Source organism: Lactuca virosa, chromosome 3, assembly GCF_052849685.1.
Source record: "Lactuca virosa cultivar CGN04683 chromosome 3, Lactuca_virosa_CGN04683_v6, whole genome shotgun sequence".
In the NCBI taxonomy this organism is placed as follows: domain Eukaryota; kingdom Viridiplantae; phylum Streptophyta; class Magnoliopsida; order Asterales; family Asteraceae; genus Lactuca; species Lactuca virosa.
In genome coordinates, this window is record NC_136428.1 from 120,086,863 (window position 1) to 120,107,753 (window position 20,891).

General features: G+C 33.3%; 1 protein-coding gene across 1 annotated transcript; it reads left to right on the forward strand.

Annotated features, from left to right (window-relative positions):
• The first annotated feature begins 14,768 nt into the window (after positions 1-14,768).
• Positions 14,769-15,907, forward strand: LOC145163974 (putative pentatricopeptide repeat-containing protein At5g36300). Its single transcript, XM_079082707.1, has 4 exons — positions 14,769-14,792; positions 14,903-15,189; positions 15,245-15,369; positions 15,603-15,907. The coding sequence occupies exons 1-4, from the start codon at positions 14,769-14,771 to the stop codon at positions 15,905-15,907; spliced, it is 741 nt and encodes a 246-aa protein (XP_078938833.1).
• Positions 15,908-20,891: the final 4,984 nt, after the last annotated feature.

Genomic DNA, 20,891 nt, shown 5'->3' on the forward strand with positions numbered 1-20,891 from the left:
CACACTTTAGGATTTCATTTGAGATGATTGAGTTATTAAGTGGTAAATCAGGTATTTATATTAGTTTTTGGTTTCTTTATGGAATTAATTAGTTTCCTTAAGGAAGTTTCGTGGTGTCAGTTTTTTGAGGAATTAGATCGAGTATTATACTAGTACTAAGAAGCCAAAAAAGTGGAGGGGCCATGGCCCCTCCCAGCCCCTGTTGAGTTCCGCCCCTAGCCAAATTGATGTCAGAGTAACCAGAAATCTTATTTTCATTCTTTCCTTTCAAGTAGACTAAACCATAGTCCACAATACCTTTTACATATCTAAGGATGCCTTTCACTTCCTGGAGATGCTTTGTAGTTGGTTTCTCCATGAAACAGCTAACTACACCAACCGCAAAGGACAAATCGGGATGGGTATGGATTAGATACCTTAAACTTCCCATGATTCTTCTATATTCAGTTGGATTCACCAGCTCCCTGTGTGTCACACCCCCGGTCGACGGCGGAAACATCAGGCTATGCGATGTAGTCATGGATCACAGTTATTGAACATACATTGAACAATACAAAAGATAACATAAATAGTGAATGTGTTAATATTGAAAAAGAGATTTCAATGATATTTAATGCTTACAATAATCTGATGCCTTAAATAGTACGCAACTTAATAAAACTGCGTCACTGGTGGATAGGTGATCGCGATTTCACGATTTGTCTTCCGGTAATGCAAGCTTCCGACTCTTCATTTCCTAGGAATACATGCGATTTTAAAAACGACAACATAATTGTAACATCTCGATATCAAGGTAATTTCAATTTCAATCCTATGTTTGAATAATATTGGATTTTAGCTCTTGGGTTTGAATGGATTGCAAATTGGCCCATAGTGGTAATATGGTAATTCCATCCTGAAGTAGTACGATGAGCGTATGCTATGTATACTAGGCGTACTAGGTCGCGCCCTGGTATGCTAGGCATACACCTCGTAAGTGGGGCATACGTGAAGAATGTGCAAACCCCAAAATTCTACGGTTTGGTCCATATATAAACCCCATTATAGCTTCATGTATCATTTCTTCATCAGCCTCCCACTGTGAAAAACGACCCCAAACAAACCCTAAGTGAGAAGAGTACATTTTGAGCCCATTGGAGTATTTTAGAAGTGTTATTAAAGAAGAAGAAGGTGGTGAGAAGAGCTTGGAGCTTGGAAGCATCTTGGATATGAGATGCCCTTCTTGTTAGCAATCTCCAGGAGGTATAAAGTTCACAACTTGATCACTCCATCTTGTAGATCTAGACACTTCTTCCTTTAAGAAACTTTTCCTCCCAAATATGGTGATTCTTGAGCATGTCATGTTCTTAACCCAATAAGCCGTCCTTTTAGACCTTATGAGGGGTCTTGAGTCATAAAAATGTGGTCTTGAGGGTTAGTTTCACTCCATGCATGCTATAGAAGGTCTTAATGCGTTAAGATGTTGAGATTTTGTGTTTTAAGAACTTAATGGACATGCAAAGTCATAAAGTTGGAAACTTTATGACTCTTGAGGGTATTTTGGCTTTGGATCTAACTTTGGACGTGTAGATTGGGAGTATTAAGTTCTTAATGGAGAAAGGGTTGAACTGGCGTGTACGTTGGGCATACCAAGTGGTACGTTGCGCGTACGCGGTTAGCACCTTGTAAGCTGGCCAATCACCGAGTACACCCCGCGTACAGAAGATTATATCCAGCGTACTCGGCTGAGTCGACTCGGTCGGGTTGGCTCAGCTGGGTTGACTCGGCTAGGTGTTGTCTTTAACTTTGACCAAGTTTGATTTAAGGGTATTTTGGATTGTGTTTGAGAATTGGTTATTTGGATGGATATGTGACGTTTAGAGCTAAGATTCGGAGTCAGGACCTCATCAGCTATTTTTCAGATTGAGAGGTAAGTCTTCCTTACTATACTTGTGGGTCGAAGGCACCAGGGCCGACCTATTGGATTGAATATCCTGCTATATGATAATATGTTATTATGTTGTAGAGATCTATTAGATCAGTATCATGGTATATAGGATGTTAGCATGCGGTAGTGATCTGTAGATCTGCCTGTTTGTCTGTTGACTGGTTATATGTTTATCTGTTATGTATATATCGACATGTTATGTTTGGGTGGGTTGAGATGGTCAGGCTTTGTGCTGAAGGCCAAGATACTGGGGCACTCCGGATAGACTGTAGGCCCTGGGAGGTGGTCTAGTTAAGCCGAAGGCCTGACGAGCTGTCCGGATAGGCTGTAGGCCCTGCGAGGCTGTCCAGTCATGTCGAAAGCTTGGAGAGCAGTCCAGATAGGTCGTAGGCCTTGCGAGGCAGTCCATTCATGCTGAAGGTTCAGTTATGCATGTTGTTGTTTGTTATGTTTATGTGGTGGTTCTTTGGGGGAACTCACTAAGCTTTGGCTTACGATTTAGTTTATTGTTTCAGGTACTTCTAATGATCGCGGAAAGGCGAAGGCGTTACCGTATACATCCTCCTGTTTTATGCCCTTGTGATTTTGGGATACTCTGATATTGATAAAAACTTTGGAAACAATGATTTTGTAAACATTTTGTGATTTTGGGTTTTTTTGAAAAGTTTAATATTGTTGTGATTTTTGAGCCGTTACAATAATGTTGGAGAGTTAACAGGTTTATAGTGTTTGTATTGGAATTTGGAAGTATCAAGTATTTATTTTATTGTATATAAGTATTTCTAACTTATATCATATGTTGATTATTCATCCGAAAATAGTGTTATACTGTATATAAGTATTGCTTTCAACTTATTTAATTAGTGGTGCAATTTTATCCTAAAAATAGTATTTTGTGATAAATAAGTATTGTTTAAACTTATATAATTGGCGGTGTGCTTTTATCCTAAAAGTAGTGTTTTACCATATATAAGCATTGTTTTAACTTATATATAATTGGTGGTGTGATTTTATTCCAAACATAGTGTTTTACCGAATATGTACTTTTATACCAAAAGTATGTCTGTTAAGTGAGTTCTTTCTTGACAGAAGGAGTGTTCCTTGTACTTTCTTGACCGTAAGTATGGTTGTTATGAGTGTACTCTCTTGACCGACAATATGTTTGTTATGAATGTACTTTCTTGACCGAAATTATGTTTGTTATGAATGTACTTTCCTGACCGAGAGTATGTTTGTTATGAATGTACTTTCCTGACCTAGAGTATGTTTGTTATGAATATACTTTGTTAACTAGAAGTATGTTTTCTTATATAAGTATTATTTTACCTTATATAATTGTTTACTTAAGGCATGTCATGTCGCACTTACCGGGTAAAATTTCGGATTTTCAAAATTTTATTACTTTTTCATACGAGCTCCGTTTTCAATGTTCTTAATATCCACGCATTCGTATTGATGAGTGCTACAACTTTCCTTTAGATTCCATTAGCTAATTCGGACTATATTTTTAGCTCATATTTTCACGAGGTGTGTACCCTAAATGATTTTGCAAAAATCATTACTCTCTCATACGAATTCCGTTTTCGGTGTTCTTTATCTCATCGATTTTGTATCAATGAGTACTACGATTATCCTTTACATTGTTTTTGGTTAAAACCGAACCACTTTTCCTCTAACTTTTTACAATACACAGTTATGTGCATGGTTGATTTTAAAACTTAGAAAAATCATAACTTCCTCATACGAAGTCGGATTTTTATGTCTCTTATATTTTCGAGATCGTGTCAACAGGTACTCTCTGAATATGTTATTATGTCACACCCCCAAACCGGAACGGCGGAAACGTCCGGGGGTGGATGACTTCATGTTAAGTATCACAACACATGAATCATAGTAATCAAAGTACAACAACCATTGCATTAATAAAGTATAAGTTCTACATAAGTACTCAAGTCATTGTATATTTGACATCAAAAGTTATATAACAAAAGCTAGAAGACTTTACTCTATACTGCTCCGTCTTCTCAAAATCCTGGGATATACCTGTCTACTGGTTCCTTGAGAATACAAGTGTTTTGAAAAAGAGAGTGTCAACATTTAAGTTGGTGAGTTCATAAGTATTTTGTTTTAGAAAGTAATTCTTTGTTCCTTAAAATATGTCCGTGTGTTTCTACAGAAAATCCTATATTTTCTTATTAAGTAATAACCATGCAAGTTCCCTCTACGATTACTTAATATATACAAATTATATATAATTCAGATCGAATGGACAGTCGAGTGGGTGGATCTGCCCTAAGTCCACAACCAAACAAGGAACGAGAAATGAGGTGGAAGTCACACATTCCACTGTCTATCGGATCTTCATTGTATATAACCAAATGTATCCACTAAGTAATCATATCGACATGTAAACTATCATATTTGTTTCCAATATTTTCTAATGAAGCTGAAAAGTAGTTTTAATACCATAAAACCGTTCTATGTGAGTATTGTTGTACTATAAAATAGTATAACTTAGTTTTAGTTTAGTAAAACTATAAAGTACTTTAACATAGATTTAATTCAATAAAACTATAAAAAGAATGTTTTATGTATTGTTTATGTTTTACAAGTTTTGTAATTGTACTCTTTGAAAACCCTACAAAAGTAAATATGTCTGACTTCACTAGTTGAAGTTGTAAATTGTAATATAATATTGTAAATCATATTATTGTAAAACCAGTACTTTGTATTCGTACTATTTGGTTTAATTAAATTATAAACTAATCGTATTTGTTCATATCTTTTTGGTGAGTTATTATAACCATACTATGACTAGTTGGCCTGCTATGACGTTTTGTAGGCGTCAGAACTGTTAACGACATTTGTCACTCATAGGCATGCCTGTCCGGCTGTAGCTAACAGTCTAAGTGCGGGATTGTCCATCCCGTATAGATCTACACACATTTGTCTCGCTCTCTATCCGAAGATTCTGGTTATAATATCAGGACTTTAACTGTATTGCCTAAATGAATAAGCAATTAAACATTGACTCACAAAAATCATATTGACGATTACGTATATAACAAATGATTTAAAAGTCATTTTGAAGTAAATGAACTGATAATATAATCTTTCTCTAGTATTCTAGAATGTAAAGTATTTGTATAAGATTAATCTGTTAAACTTTGTATAATTAGTTCGTGAAAATAGTTTAAGGGTTCCATAAATTATGCCTATTATAATTTATATGTGTTTTCTACTTGATATGTAATATTCATGAAAGTATCCCCTTTGTTCGACATGTTACAAAGGGAATATGAATCTGACTGAATTAACTTTTATATTCATATATATATATATATATATATATATATATATATATATATATATATATATATATATATATATATATATATATATATATATATATATATATATAATTAAAATTGAAACGACATTCGGACAAATAATTCTACCCTGAGCCCACATCCAAACAAGGAAAATGGAAATAAAGCGAATTATCAGTCCTAAGCCTTTTAAATCTTATATATATATATATATATATATATATATATATATATATATATATATATATATATATATATATATATATATATATATATATATATATATGATTTTGGCAAAATATAAATTAAAAAGAGTTTATAAAACCTTTAAAACTATTTTAAAAATATTTAGAAATCATTTATTTGTAAACACAATATTCTTGTGTTAAACTTGTATTCCCCCCTAAAACAGTAAAAATAGTAAAAATACAGGGGTATGAACTCACCTAGTATGTGTGTTCTTGGGTAATAACGAGGTGGTAGTGACGATTTTCAGGTTAGAACACGTGTTTAACAAACGTATCCTAATAATATTATACATAACATTGATTAAAAATCAATTATCAAGTAATTTATTATACAAAACAATAGTTTGTAAGAAAATACTTACTATTAGTGAAGGAATTATGTATGCAGATGTACGATGTGTTCTTGAATGTTTGAGGTTTAATTGGGTATCTGTTTGATACTTGAGAGAATAAGAAAGTTTTGTGGTCACTGATTGTATCAAATGAAGGATTGAATGACTTAAGTATGAAGGAAGAAGGTAAGGTGGTGTAAGCTTTGGAAAATGTGTCTAAGAGATTATCATTGAAGTGTTCGGCCATTTTGTGAACTTATCCTTGTGAATTCGGTCCTTCATGACCGAATTCCTCTTGTGTTCGGTCTTAAAGTGAGTCACAAACTTGTGTGTTCGGTTTTCAAGTCAAATCCCAAAGGAGAATTCGGTTTCCAAGTCAAACGAGTCAAGAATTCGGTTTTGGCACTTTATTAAGGAATTCGGTTTTTGCTTTCTTTTCTTAAAGAGAATTCGGTTTTGGCACTTTAATTTGATTCCAAAAACCGATTTCAATATATATATATATATATATATATATATATATATATATATATATATATATATATATATATATATATATATATATATATATATATTCACAAGTTCCTTTTAAATGTTATGTTAACTTGCACTAGTACACAATTGACTTGTTTTAAGCTTTTACATGATTTCAAGAGTATAGCTTTCATGTAAAATTCTTTGGCATAATCACAATTATACTAAAATATAATATGAATTAAGCTAAGTATTAAACTTAGATGTGAATAGATGGAACTCTTTGTTTGATCTAATGTAAGATTTGATTGAACTAATGTGCATTTCATTGACTTTTGTTGACTCAAAAGAATGGGTTGTTACATATTATTTATATAAAATAATACAACTTTTTCCGCGCCTAAATTCTAGATTTTTGGACGTTTCGATTGATTTTTCTAATATATTTGACTGATTTTTCGGATATATTGGAATGTATTATATTGTATTTTCATTTAAAAATGATTAAATATTATATATATATATATATATATATATATATATATATAAGGTTATTACATCAATGATCGTCATGTTTGCGATTGACGATCATTGACCAATTTTTGACGGTTGTCACATTCTCCTCCCGTTGAAGGAATTTCGTCCCGAAATTCAGCTTGTGGTGCCCGCCACATGTGCACTATTGAATAGTTAGGGATAATCTTGTTGCGTCTGATCTACGCTTGATCTTTCTATAGTCGTCTTGTGTATGCATGTCGTATGAAATCCAAGGTTGGGTAGACAGTTGGATTAATGTTCCTACCCTAAGCTCATAACTAACCAAGGAACAAGGAATAAAGCGGAATCAAAAATTCTAAGGCGTGATTTCTTTGTTTAAATTGAATGAGTTGATTTCCTAGAGTTCTCTTTCGGAGCAAAGTTTAGTTTTGATTAGAGTTTCACTAAGCGGAATGGCAAGAGTATTTTCGAACAAACATTTTTAAGGTTGGATGTGTGGAAAGTGTTGTGTACATTGTTGATTTCTTGAGGCAACTTGAGTTGGTAGGCTATCAGATCAATTCTAACAACAACTACAAGTGGTCCTATAAACCTAAGATTTAGCTTGCCATGCTTTCCAAATCTTATGACAGCTTTCCAGGGAGAGATCATAACTTAGTCTCCAACTCTTGCTCAATAATTCAGTGATCGACAATTGTGCCCACATAGAGTCTTAAATGATGTGGCTTAAATGTTATGGTAAGAAAACCCAATAAAGGTAGGTGACTGTTTTATGCATTTCAAAAGTTTGTCAGACAAATGCGCAATATGTTTTTCCTAAGGTCTGAATGGTCCTTTTACTTTGACCATCTGGTTGCGGATGGTAAGTTGCATTCACGTCAAGGCATTTCCCAAGGATTTTATAATGATTGTCAAAATCACGAGGTGAGTCAAATATCTCTATCGGAGACGATATAAATCGGTACCCCGTGTTGTTTGACGATTTCCTTGAGGTAGGTTCTAGTTAATTTCTTTCGAGACTTTGAGTTGATAGGTAACCGAGCCAATTCTTTTCAGAAATTCAAAGGGTCCTAAGTATTTTGACAAGGGTTCTGACGAGGATTCCTTCCTTCTTACATTGCATTTCACTGAGGAAGGAAATTTTAACTACTGATAGTTAACTATCTGATGAATACTATTATCTGCCGCTAAATTTAAACGGTCTTTTGATTGAAAGACTCTACTCTATAATTGTTGGACTCAAAGAAGAGATGTGTAATAGAGCTAAGTCAAGCTTTTTAATACCGTTTAATTCCAGAAGCATGCAACTTAATGTATCGTCCAATAGTTAACAAATATTAGTGTAGGTTTCAAGTAATTCCTAGTTTACAAGGCATCTTAAGTGTTAGGTATGTGTGTATGCTCACAAAGCATTGAATGTTGTATGCTTACAAGGCATATGTTTGTATTTTTGTATGATTTTTTGTATCTACGTTTTGAATTTGACAATATATAACTACTGTATAGTTATGTAATTAGTGTTTTGACAATATATAACTATTGTATAGTTTTGTTGGTAAGGTATGAGTGAATGAATGTGCCTCCCAGGCATGAGTGAATGTATCAGTGAATCAATGTGCCTCCCAAGCATGAGTGAATGTATTTGCCTCACAGGCCTGAGTGAATGTAGGTTCCTCCTAGGCATGAGTGAATGTATGTTTCATATGTTTGCATGTTTGATATGAGCTAGTGGTTGAGGTGAGCGTTACACACCACTATAAGGGGCACAATTCTCTCTAATGGCTTATTCGCGAAAGATGTGGATTGGTGAGTCTGGGATGACTCACACACCTCGTATGTAGAGGGTATCCCTTCCTTGTCTCTCAACTGTTGCAAGATATTGGTCATCGATTTCCCAGATGTTGGTTTGTTGATTGGGTTATCCCCAGTGTTGGTGCGGATGACAACATGGTTGCTTTATATGGGAGTGGTCTCTTCTGAGGGTGAGACCGTGTAATTTGTTCCCTATGTGTGTTCATGCGAAGTACACATCTAGAAATGGATCGGTATGATTGATTGAGAGGTAGGGTAGTATAGTATTGGTATAGGTTCGTCGTTCTCTATTGGTTTGATCGTGGGTGTGATTTGCAAGGTCAAGACCTTTTCTTTAGACTACTCTTCCTCATCAGTCGTCGTCGACATGTGGGTGGGTGATAAAATAGTCAATTGGGTGGGGGTGAGATGGTGAAAACAGAACCTTCTGTTCCTTAGTGGAACATCTTGATCTTTGTCGGAGTTGGAAATGGTGATTATGAGTGTGGCGGTGATGACATTTATGTGGTATTCGTCATACTTTAGTTGTGTCAAAGTTATGAGTCATAGGTAACCGTATCTTATAACAAGTTGTAAGTGTGCATATCTCGTCATTCCATTTCTACTTAATATACTTTCAAATGAGTATTTATAGGTAAAGTTGTTCCTGGGATGCAAGAGGAGGCAAACGGAGTTGAAATGGACGAAATATGACAATCAAAAAGTTGTCCATGGACCATATCATTGTCGAGATATGATGGTTCTTTATTTGTAGAACCTCAATCCCTTAAAGGAAACCCTTTAAAACCACATATAATGTTGTATGTTAGTTTAAAATTCTAAAATATTCGCTTGTTGGAAACCTATTTTATCATTTGATTGATGGAGCTATCATCGCATATAATTTCTGAAAGTGATGGTATCAATTTAAAATTCCACATCATGCACAACCAAAAACCAAAAGTATACGTTGGATTTCCCATGAAATTTGTTTGCTAAAAGGTATTCAGAACTACAGGTTTAAGTCAAGAAGGTGTAGGAATTTGGTACAGTGATACGGTGCGTTGTACTTCAGACCTAAGTAGGAAGAGTTATCCAGAAGTTGAAATACAATTTGGGTATTCAGGTTAATTAGAAAGTGCCTCAAGGAAGACACGTTTAAACATAATTCAAGTTATTATCGGAAAAGCATGTGTAGAGGTTGAAATCAAGATTTTAATTTTATGAACCCTAAACAACTAACAAACCCAAATTCACACATTTAATGTTGGCCTAGTTTGGTTGTGAAATTGATTCATGACTTTAAAACAATTAAGTTTAGTCAGATAAATCCTATTAAAATGACCAGTTTTCCTTCATCTTGTATTTTATATTGATTTTTTATCTATTATTATTATCATGATTATTACTTACGTTGGATACCATCCTTTACTATTCAACTCAAGTGACCCACCACCATCCTTTCCCATCCCTTTCTTACAATTACCACACTTGGTCTTTACCAGCTGATTAACAAACAAAAGTAACAGATAACTTCCCTAAGTTATTCAAGAAGAAGTTGACCATAAATAATCAACGGTACTAAACCATTACACGTCAATAGAAATAGACTAAAGTGCACCTAAAACAAGCACCAAGAATATAAAATACTAGATAGCAAAAGGCAACAAACAGGGCAGAAGCAGCAACACTTGAACAACATTAAAATAGCAATATCCATAGACTAAGAACTTGATATAGGGGAACACCAAGACAATTGGCAGAACAAAGAAAGCATGGACAGACATATGGTTCGAGAATCAAACAAGCTTAAGGAGCCTAATAGGATACTTGAATCAAATGCTAAAGTCTCTATATGAAACCATACATTAATATGGAAAAAAGCCTTAATCAGTAACACTCGAACTCCCATGGTTCATCCATGCTTGCAGAAAGGTTAGTTTGATCATATCGTTCTTTTAAAAGCCCCCATGACATACCACAGTTGGTTCCAGGATGATTACTTGTAGAAATGGTCAACAACTCGAGTCTCAGAAGTTGAAGTCTAGGAGTTCCAATGTCAATGTAGATTGGTATCCTTATTGGCACTGGGATCTTATGATAGATAGCAGGTTGTTGTGTACCAGATGGATAGGATTGTATAGGCAAGTTTAGAGGTTGCTAAAAGAATAACCCTTTTTGGGAAATGATATTTGTTGTATTTTGTGTTGGAACATGCTCTACACAAGATCAAACATGCACTAATATTCACAGTAAAAGAAAGAACATGCAATGTGAAGATAGGACAATTTTCTGTGTATTGCTCATTCATGGAAAACAGAAAATACATACATACACGTCCTACTCCAACTAGAAGATAAACCCTACTTTATTTATAATAATAATCATGCTAAGAAAAAGGAAAACTATTAGCTAAAGTCACAAAGATAGGACTACTAAGTCCACGTTTATTGAAGCTCCACCAAACGAGGTCCTTCTTTGGACTAAGTCTTCATTATTAACCTGTGCATAAAGAACCTGGACTGACCCGTTCAAACCCGTAACCGACTTGACCGTACTATACCTGAACCATCAAGATTAACCCAACATTTTGATATAATGTAGATTGGGAAACAAAGAGGGTGTGGGTTCATCAACATCAAGTGTTTTCAAATATATATATATATATATATATATATATATATATATATATATATATATATATATATATATATAGAGAGAGAGAGAGAGAGAGAGAGAGAGAGAGAGAGAGAGAGAGAGAGAGAGAGAGAGAGAGAGAGAGAGAGAGAGAGAGAGACAAAATTACAAAAATGGTCCCTGTGGTTTGTCAAAAATCACAAAGTCAGTCTCTGCTAATTTTTTTGATGCAAATGGTCCTTGTGGTTTGCAAAACTTGCAAAGATGGCCATTTTTACTAACACCGTTAGTATTCAGCCGTTAGGGACTATTTCTGTAAGGGCATTTTCGTCTTTTCAAGTATATAGAGACTGAATTCGTTATATTTGATAAACCACAGGGACCATTTTTGAAATTTGTTTGAAAAAATGAAATAATTGGCTGAAAAAGAATGGGGGAAGGCTCGAACTCGAGATCTACACCCCCTTATATTACTAGAGCTTTTACCAATTGAGCTAACTGCTTATTTTGTTATATCTTTCGAAAACTATTTTTTATAATAACGAAAACGTTAATACATAAAGAAAAAATAAATTACAAAAAACAATTTTTTTTTACATAATTTTTTTTAAATAAAACAAAATCTATATATTAGTTCGTATTATAAAAAAAATAGTTTTTTACAAACAATTTATATGTATTTATTTTATGTAAAATATATTTTTTATGTCTTTAAAAAATACGTTTTCGTATAAAAATATGTTTTTGTTAACAACGATTTTGTTATGTATCTAAACAATTTATACGGTTTTTTTATGTCAATAGTAGTATTAATTATCGTTATTTGAAAAAGATATATCATTATTTTTTTACATCTTCAATTTAACAATACGATTTAGAACTTGCAATTATATTTTATTTATAATACGCATTTCATGTTAATCGCACGTTCTAAATCGTATTGTTAAAATGGAGATGAAAAGAAATAATGATATATCGTTTTGAAATAACGAGAATTAATACTACTATTGACATAAAAAAACTGTATAAATTATTTAGATACATAACAAAATCGTTGTTAAGTTGTTTTTAATACATATAACCGAAAAAACGGTTTTAGAACTAGCGACCAAAAAGAATTTGAACATTTTTTTATGTCACGAGTAGTGTTAATTATTATTATTTCAAAGACATGAAAAAATATATTTTACGAAAACATATTTTTTATACGAAAACGTATTTTTTAAAGATATAAAAAAATATATTTTTACGTAAAATAAATACATATAAATTGTTTGTAATAAACTAATTTTTTATAATACGAACTAAAATAGATTTTGTTTTATTTAAAAATAATTATGTAAAAAGAAAAATTTGTAATTTATTTTTTCTTTATGTATTAACGTTTTCATTATTATATAAAATAGTTTTAGAAAGATATAACAAAATGAACAGTTAGCTCAATTGGTAAAAACTCTAGTAATATAAGGGGGTGGAGGTCTCGAGTTCGAGCCTTCCCCCCTTCTTTTTCAGCCAATTATTTCATTGTTTCAAACAAACTTCAAAAATGGTCCCCTATGGTTTATCGAATGTAACGAATTCAGGCCCTTTATACTTGAAAAGACGAAAATGCCCTTACAGAAATGGTCCCTACCGGCTCAATACTAACGGTGTTAGTAAAATGGCCATCTTTGCAAGTTTTGCAAACCACAATGACCATTTGCATCAACAAAAATTAGCAGGGACTGAATTTGTGACTTTTGACAAACCACAAGGACCATTTTTGTAATTTTGTCATATATATATATATATATATATATATATATATATATATATATATATATATATATATATATATATATATATATATATATATATATATATATATATATATGGGCCAAATTGTATAGGGCCACATTAGAAGTCCATATAATATATATATATATATATATATATATATATATATATATATATATATATATATATATATTGGCCAAATTGTATAGGGCCACATTAGAAGTCCATAATATATATATATATATATATATATATATATATATATATATATATATATATATATATATATATATATATATATATATATATATATAGGTGTAAGACTCATGTATTACATGGGTTAATTGAAAAAACTTAAATATAAATGTCTAAATATTTAAAAACTTTGGATTTATAAGAAAATAAGAAAAATAATAAATTATTAAAATTGATTTTTTATCTTTTAAATTTAAATAAATAAACAAAATAAACTAGTGAGCTTTAATTTGGAAATTTTGAAATAAGAAGGTAAGTCCATTAATGAAATTGATATTCATGTATTACTACATTTATTATAATTAATACATTAAAGTATTATGTGTGATTTATTAAAATAGGAAAACCCATAAAATGTAATGTGGAAAAGAAATTAATTCAAAATAACCACAAAATGACATTTGGCAAATTGAATGAGAATATGACATGTGCCAAAAAAACCTTCATTTATTAGAGTAGATATGGAAAAGTGAATATACCCTTAGGGGTGTATAAGATAGGTACCCAAAAATTTAAAACTATGTCGTTTGATAAGGAGTATGAGTTATCTCGGTACCTTATCCTTTCTCTATTTTTGTGAGGACTTCATAGCTAACATGTATTTCCTGATTCTTTCCTAAAAATTAAATCTTTCTTACTTCACATAACTAATTTCAGAACATCGGTTCTTGATTAATCCTAAGAACATGTTTTTCGTTTTATTTCTCAGGTTCAAAGAGGGACATTTCGTGATCATCTCCCATCGACGACCATGGTTCAATTGAATGGACTCCCCATCCACCTTATTTCACGACCATGGCTTGTCCGTAAATATGTTTACATTGTATCATGCCTCACTTCCGTCGCTCTTGGGTTGTGGAGTGGAAATTACATGAAATGCTTAATCAAAGGGGAAAGTGGTATTATAGCTTTATCTCTCGAAGACCTAAAGATAAGTGGATTTGATAAAAACACTCAATGTTATGCGTTTGAATAATTGACTTCAAAAGTGGTTGGTATCGTGACTTCTAGAACAATCCTGGAGAATTCAATAAAGCGTTATGGCTTGACTCAGTAGGTGTAATTTGGATGAAATTGGTGTTTTGATATAGGGGAATTGTAAATGTTTAACTTGCACCCACCAGGAGGGGTTTGACATAATGCCAACAAGAAGAATGAGGCATGCATTTTGGAGACCTTATAGGGGTATTTTTGTCTTTCATTTTTAATTCTTTCAATGTTTATTAGAAGTCCTTTTCTTCTTTTGCTGCTGCTATCGTTCAAAAAAAAGGCAAACAATATTGGAATACATGGATCAAGAACTCAAAAGCTACATAGAAAAAACAAAGCAACCATTTAGTCAAAGTAAAGTTGAATGTCTAATGATCCAACTTCTTCAAGGGTTATCTTTTCTTCATGAGAATTGGGTGATCCGTAGTGATTTGAAGACTTCAAACTTGCTGTAGAGATTTTCCAAAGGATGAAGAGAAATTGCTGCCAACCCTCTACTGATACCTACACAATGTTGGTAAACTTATATGGAAAGGTGATAAAAATTGCAGCTCATTTATTAAAAACAATATATTTTATCTATTGAAGTTCTTTTGTTGTTCACCTTTTTTTCCAGGTTTTAAGTTTGTGTTGTATACTTTCCAGGCAAATCGTTCATACATGGCTTTGAAGGTGTTCAATGAAATGAAAAGTCAAAAGTGCAAACCGAATATTTGTACTTACACTGCTTTGAAAAATGCATTTGCTAGAGAAGGACTTTGTGAGAAAGCAGAAGATGTATTTGAGCAGCTACAAGAAGCTGGAATTGAGTCTGATGTTGATGCTTATAATGCACCCATGGAAGCTTACACGTCATTTATTAATTCCCCTATGAAATATTTCTTCTTACTTGTTCACTTTTGCGATTTAAAATTTTCATCTTGTGGGTCAGGGTTATTATGATCCTTTTTTGACATAATGTAACAATTTTATATAATATTTCAACAGTCGGGCAGGTTTTCCTTATGGTGCTGCAGAAATCTTTTCATTAATGCAACATATAGGATGTGAACTAGATAGAGCATCATTTAACATCATGGTTGATGTGTATGGAAGATCTGGTCTTCATGAGGGTAAGAAAAAAAAGATTAATTTGTTTTTCATGTGGTTGCCAAAATTAGAATTTTTTGGACAAAACTGAAAATTGTAGTCAAAACTACGTCGTAATGGGTGCTTGTACGCCAAAAATTAGATGCATAACAACCACATATTCACCATTCATATATATGGGGACAGTGAATATGCAATTGTTATGACATCCACATTGCTATAATGAGGTAAATTTTCAAAATACATATGTTGTCAGGAATCGAGCCAACAATGAAATCACATATGGTGCTTCTATCTGCCTACTCAAAAGTTGGCAACATTATAAAATGCGAAGAAATAGTGACAAGAATGCACAAATCTGGTCTCAACCCCTACACATTTGTGCTCAACACAATGCTAAATGTCTACGGGCGTTTTGGTCATTTCAAAAAGATGGAACAAGTTTGTTCAAAATATTTATGGTCATTTCAAAAAGATGGACATAATGACATATTAAGAGCCAAAGATTTGGGATCAAAGGATCTTAACAAAAACAAACTCTTAGATGTGGTTGTTGTATAACGGTGTACTTACCCTTTTTTTTCCAAAATGAAAAATGTACTTATACTTATCATTTTTAATGAAAATTAGCAATTGAGATTCTTCGCTTTTGGTCGTATTGTTTAAGTGACTTGAACTTCCCTATCCTTAAGTTCTTGAGGATTGCCATCTTTGGGACAGGGGCAAAAACGTCCAACAATTTTAAAAACCATCAAACTTATGTGTAGATTAACACAACATTAACCAAAATGACAGCCTTATTTCATTTTTAACATAGAATTGCAGAAAAGTTTCGTTTTGAACCCAAAATGACAGCTTTATTTCATTTTCACCCAAAATTACAGAAAGTTTCGTTTTAAACACATTATTACAGAAAAGTTTCATTTTTAACCCAAAATATTCTCATACTTTTGTTTTTTTTCACAAAACACCATCGTACTTCCGTTATTTTCACAAAATACCCTCATAATTTCGTTTTTTCACAACATACAATCGTACTTCCGTTTTTTTCACAAAATACCCTCATAATTTCGTTTTTCACAAAATATCATCATACATTCATTTTTTTCACAAAATACCCTCATAATTTTGTTTTTTCACAAAATACCATCATACTTCCATTTTTTTCACAAAATACCCTCATAATTTTGTTTTTTCACAAAATACCATCGTAAGAGCATGTTCATTTTTTAGGGGCTTCTAAAGAAGACTTTATTCTACTTGCAAGTTTACAACGCCCTTTTGTAGTTGTTGGACCAAGAGGATCACGGATAGATAACTGTGACATCATATCTACTTGCGAAACTCCCATACAAGAACTTTGAGATGCATTCTCCAAAGACATAGATTTTTTTCGATTTGTTTGTTCATCTAAAAGACTTATCAATATCGTATTGAGTTTTTGTATCTCCGAAGGGGAGTCCCTTGCTTGTTCAATTAGTTTAGTAAAATTCGAACGAACACAAAATAATGTGTAGGCACTAACTCCATTTTTATTATTTATTTCTCCGAGTCCGATACTAACACTACCCAGTTTGTACCTAGCATCAAGGGTCCATCGAGGTAAAATATAGTGACTTGGCAGTTCTTGAACATGCTTCTTCTTCATCACATAGAAGCTATGCTTGCATAAAATTCCATTTGTCTCGTACATAGAACAAGAACATGTGACGCTGACTTGATTTAAAGAACGAAAGGTAACAATACGCTAATATTTATTATCAACATCCAATTGCCCAACTCTATATGTGCTTTCTTCTGTAGTTTTTGTTATAGTCTCGTGAGTCAAATTGATAATAGCTTCGGTCCATTCTTTTTTGAAGTATCAAACATCTTTCTAGTATAAAATTGACCTGCTTTTGCTTCAATTGGATGCACTGAAGAAAGTACCGGTCTCGAGTTCATAGTCTTGAAGTCTTCATATTCTTCGGCAGCCCTTCGTGACTCAACTAATTTGCCGTATTGTACAACGAATTCATTCAACATGGTCCTCGAGTTAACAAATCCATCAAAAAATGAATTGATACTCTCACTTCGTCCGGTTGTGGTCATACCAGCAAAGAAACTATCCTTCAAGAAGGGTTTATCCCAATGTATACGTTGGTTATACATGTCACTAAGCCAACAATTGCTATCCATTTCATACTTAATATGCATATCTTCGTATGTTGCTTCAAATTGTTCAATGGTGTCACTATCTACCCATTGTCTGTGCGTCTCTTGAAAATCACTGTAACGGGAAACATACGATCGAAGGTGCTCAGTTTCATGCTTCCTGATATGCCATGAACAAAAGCGATGTCGAGTATTTGGAAACACTTTTTTATTGCATTGCGCATAGCTTTGTCTTGATCGGTAATAATTGCCTTCAGATACTTGCCAAACATACATTTAAGGAAACGTTCAAATAACCATTCAAATGTCTCTTCCTTTTCATTTTCAAGCAATGCTCCATGATGATTCACCCCAGTAAAGGGAGCAAAAGGCATCTTGAATTTGTTAGTCATATAAGTGACATCAAACACAACAACATCTCTGAATTTTGTATATGCATGTCTTGATCTACCATCAGCCCAAAAGATATTTCTAGGATACCCATCATCAGACAAATCCACGACAAAATACTGGTCACTATCCACTAATGTTTTATCTTGAAATTGTTTTATAATTCCATAGAACTCCTTTCCTCTATGTTGTTTTCGATGCTCAGATAGAACATCGGCACATTGCATTGAAATCACATCAGCTACATTTGAGGTTTTCATTGTATTAACAGCCTTTTTAATCTGAGAAGGTTTCAACCCTGCTTCACCAAATTGCACCATAAGAGATTTACCTTCTATTGAACGGTGGAAACTGCTATGAGATCGATGCTTCATCACCTTCGTAGGTGTCATGGTCAATTCGTGATTGTGTGTATCATTAAACGAGTCTACCAACCATTTCCCATCCTCCTGTCTTGTTATTCGAAGCTTTGCTTGACATCCGGTTCTAACATCTCTACGACGTTTTTTCTCATTTTCACTTGAAGTATTTTGTCTATCCTTTTGAAACCTTCTTTGTTGCATACATATATCTTCCGAAAAGGCTTATTTGTTTTTGGATTTTTAATTGTGTCATCTCTACATATACCAAAGCCATGTAAAAATGAATAATCATTATAAAATGTATAGGCATCTTCGGGTGTATCAAAAACCTTTGTAGTGGTGTTGATTATGATGGCATGTGCGGAAATAGAAAAGATCTAGTGAATCATCATGTAAACTCAAGAACACAAGGAGTAAATAAATCTGTGTAAGCTCATATTAGATCTAGAAAGGATATACAAATGGGTTTGTACAAATTTCTCTCTCTAGTCTAACACTCCAATACAAGATCTTACATAATGGGAGTAAGCCTAAGAATCCACATCCAAGCATGACTTTGCACCCTAACATTCTCCCCCTAAAAGTTAGGACTGGATGTCCCGTCTTCAATATCCAACGAGCTCGCGTGATTAAGACTAAACTCCCCCTCGAATTATCACCGGTCTTCGAAATCCGCAATGAATACTCGAAAAACCGCTTCGAATACCCATCATTCTCCCCCCTTTTTATAATCAAAAAATGATTATAAAACTCATTAAGGGTGAGAAGCGCCCGAGGAATGAACGATACAATACTCCCCCTTGATGTGTACCAAAAATGAAACACCAAAAAATCTTGCACAGAAAAACAATCACGAAAAAGCCTCAAAAAATTTCCAATTTGTGAAACGTTTTGACTTTTTGGGTGAAATTTGCAAGATTTTTCAAAATCCGGGAAAAAACCGTTACTTTCAGAATTCTGCAGGGACCCGTTGCGCCAAAAATAGCCAAATATGCGAAACTCCACCCCATTTGCGAAACTGGGCATAAAGCGTAAATTCACACAAACTGCAGGGGCCTGAAATGAACATTCTTCAATTTCTCAGCTTTATGAACTCATTTTCTAAATTTGGTAAATTATGCCAAACTTTCGAAACTATAGGGGCTGCTTTCGAAATTTCTACCTTTCTTCTTCCAATCCATCGAAAATCAGTCCAAATTTCGAAATTTGGGTATACTGTCAAAATTTCGAAACTACAGGCATTAATATCGAAACTTCTTCACAAGTCTTCAAACTTTCGAAATTATCTCATTATTTTGAAATGGGTGTAAAGTTTCAAACTTTCGAAAGTTCAATGACCATTTTCGAAACTTTTGAGTTTCTTCCTTTTTCCCCAATTCGTTATATTAGTCACGAATCGCTGAATAACGTCTTAACCATTCAATCTCTTAATCGACGTCCAAATCATCGACATTAACATCAAATGATAACATTCGACTATCGAATCAAAATTTTCGACTTTACGTCCCAGTTCCAAAATCATCGACATCCAATTCTTCATCCCTTGATATCACGTCCCAATAACGAATCTAGACTCCAAAATTTCGAAATCCAAACATCAGTTGATATCAAGCAAATCAAATTACCCATGGCCTTCGCACATCGACCAACAGTATGTCGAATCCAAAATCATCCAAGTCTGCAAGTGTCGACTCTAAAATCAACATCGATTCCAACTATATAACCATCACAGTCGACTTCGCTTTTACAAATCATCAATTCCTTCGGAAATCTAATAAGCCAGTCAATATTAGTTCACCCACAAACCATCGACTTCTCAGTTAATACCAGATTAACAAATCAACAACCATTCGCTTTTCATTCAAGACTAGTCATCAAGATAGAATTCATCATGTTGATTCACGAAATTGATTTCCAAAAACGATTTTGAATCCATTCATCATTATCAACCTGTCGATTCTTAACTCCAAATCAAACTATTCGTTTCTCCTATGCCGACCGATCAACACAATGCAATCGACATCAAAATAACTATCTTCAAACCAAGACTCCAACCCATTGATTCAATCGAACTATTGACTCCATAATCGAGTCAATAACTTTAAAATCGACATCACAAACTAATTCCAGATCAACATACCAACAGCAACCCAATTATCATCAATCATATAACCGACTCAGGCTCCCCAAACATGTTTGATTGACGAAACCAAATGAATCCAGTTATCGAATCTAACACCTTTCGAAATCAAAAATCAAATTTCTACATCTGTTCTTTATCAATCATCGAATCCATCACAATTTCGAATCATCAGTCACTTAACGAAAGCTAAATAAACAATTTTGACTTTCCAGGTTGACTTGTATTTCATCAGTCGACAATCTCCAAATCAAATGCAGGAATGGACTCCAACCAAAATCGAAATCAATAATTAACTCCAAATTGAGTTCGACCATTGGCCAATAACAACATTTGTCTCAAAATCGATGATAATAAACTCGATTGTGTGATTCGAACTCAAACGCTAAACATCGATACCAGGATGAGAAAGAACACAATCAAACATGTTCTATCCTATTCGAAATATCTAATTAGTAGCACACAAACTACTAATTCCTGATTTCGACTTCCGATATAA

Coding starts and splice junctions, on each gene's coding strand:
- LOC145163974 (XM_079082707.1), top strand. CDS start 14,769: ATGTTGGTAAACTTATATGGAAAG. Junction 14,793..14,902: donor TGGTAAACTTATATGGAAAG/GTGATAAAAATT, acceptor TATACTTTCCAG/GCAAATCGTTCATACATGGC. Junction 15,370..15,602: donor AAGATCTGGTCTTCATGAGG/GTAAGAAAAAAA, acceptor ATATGTTGTCAG/GAATCGAGCCAACAATGAAA.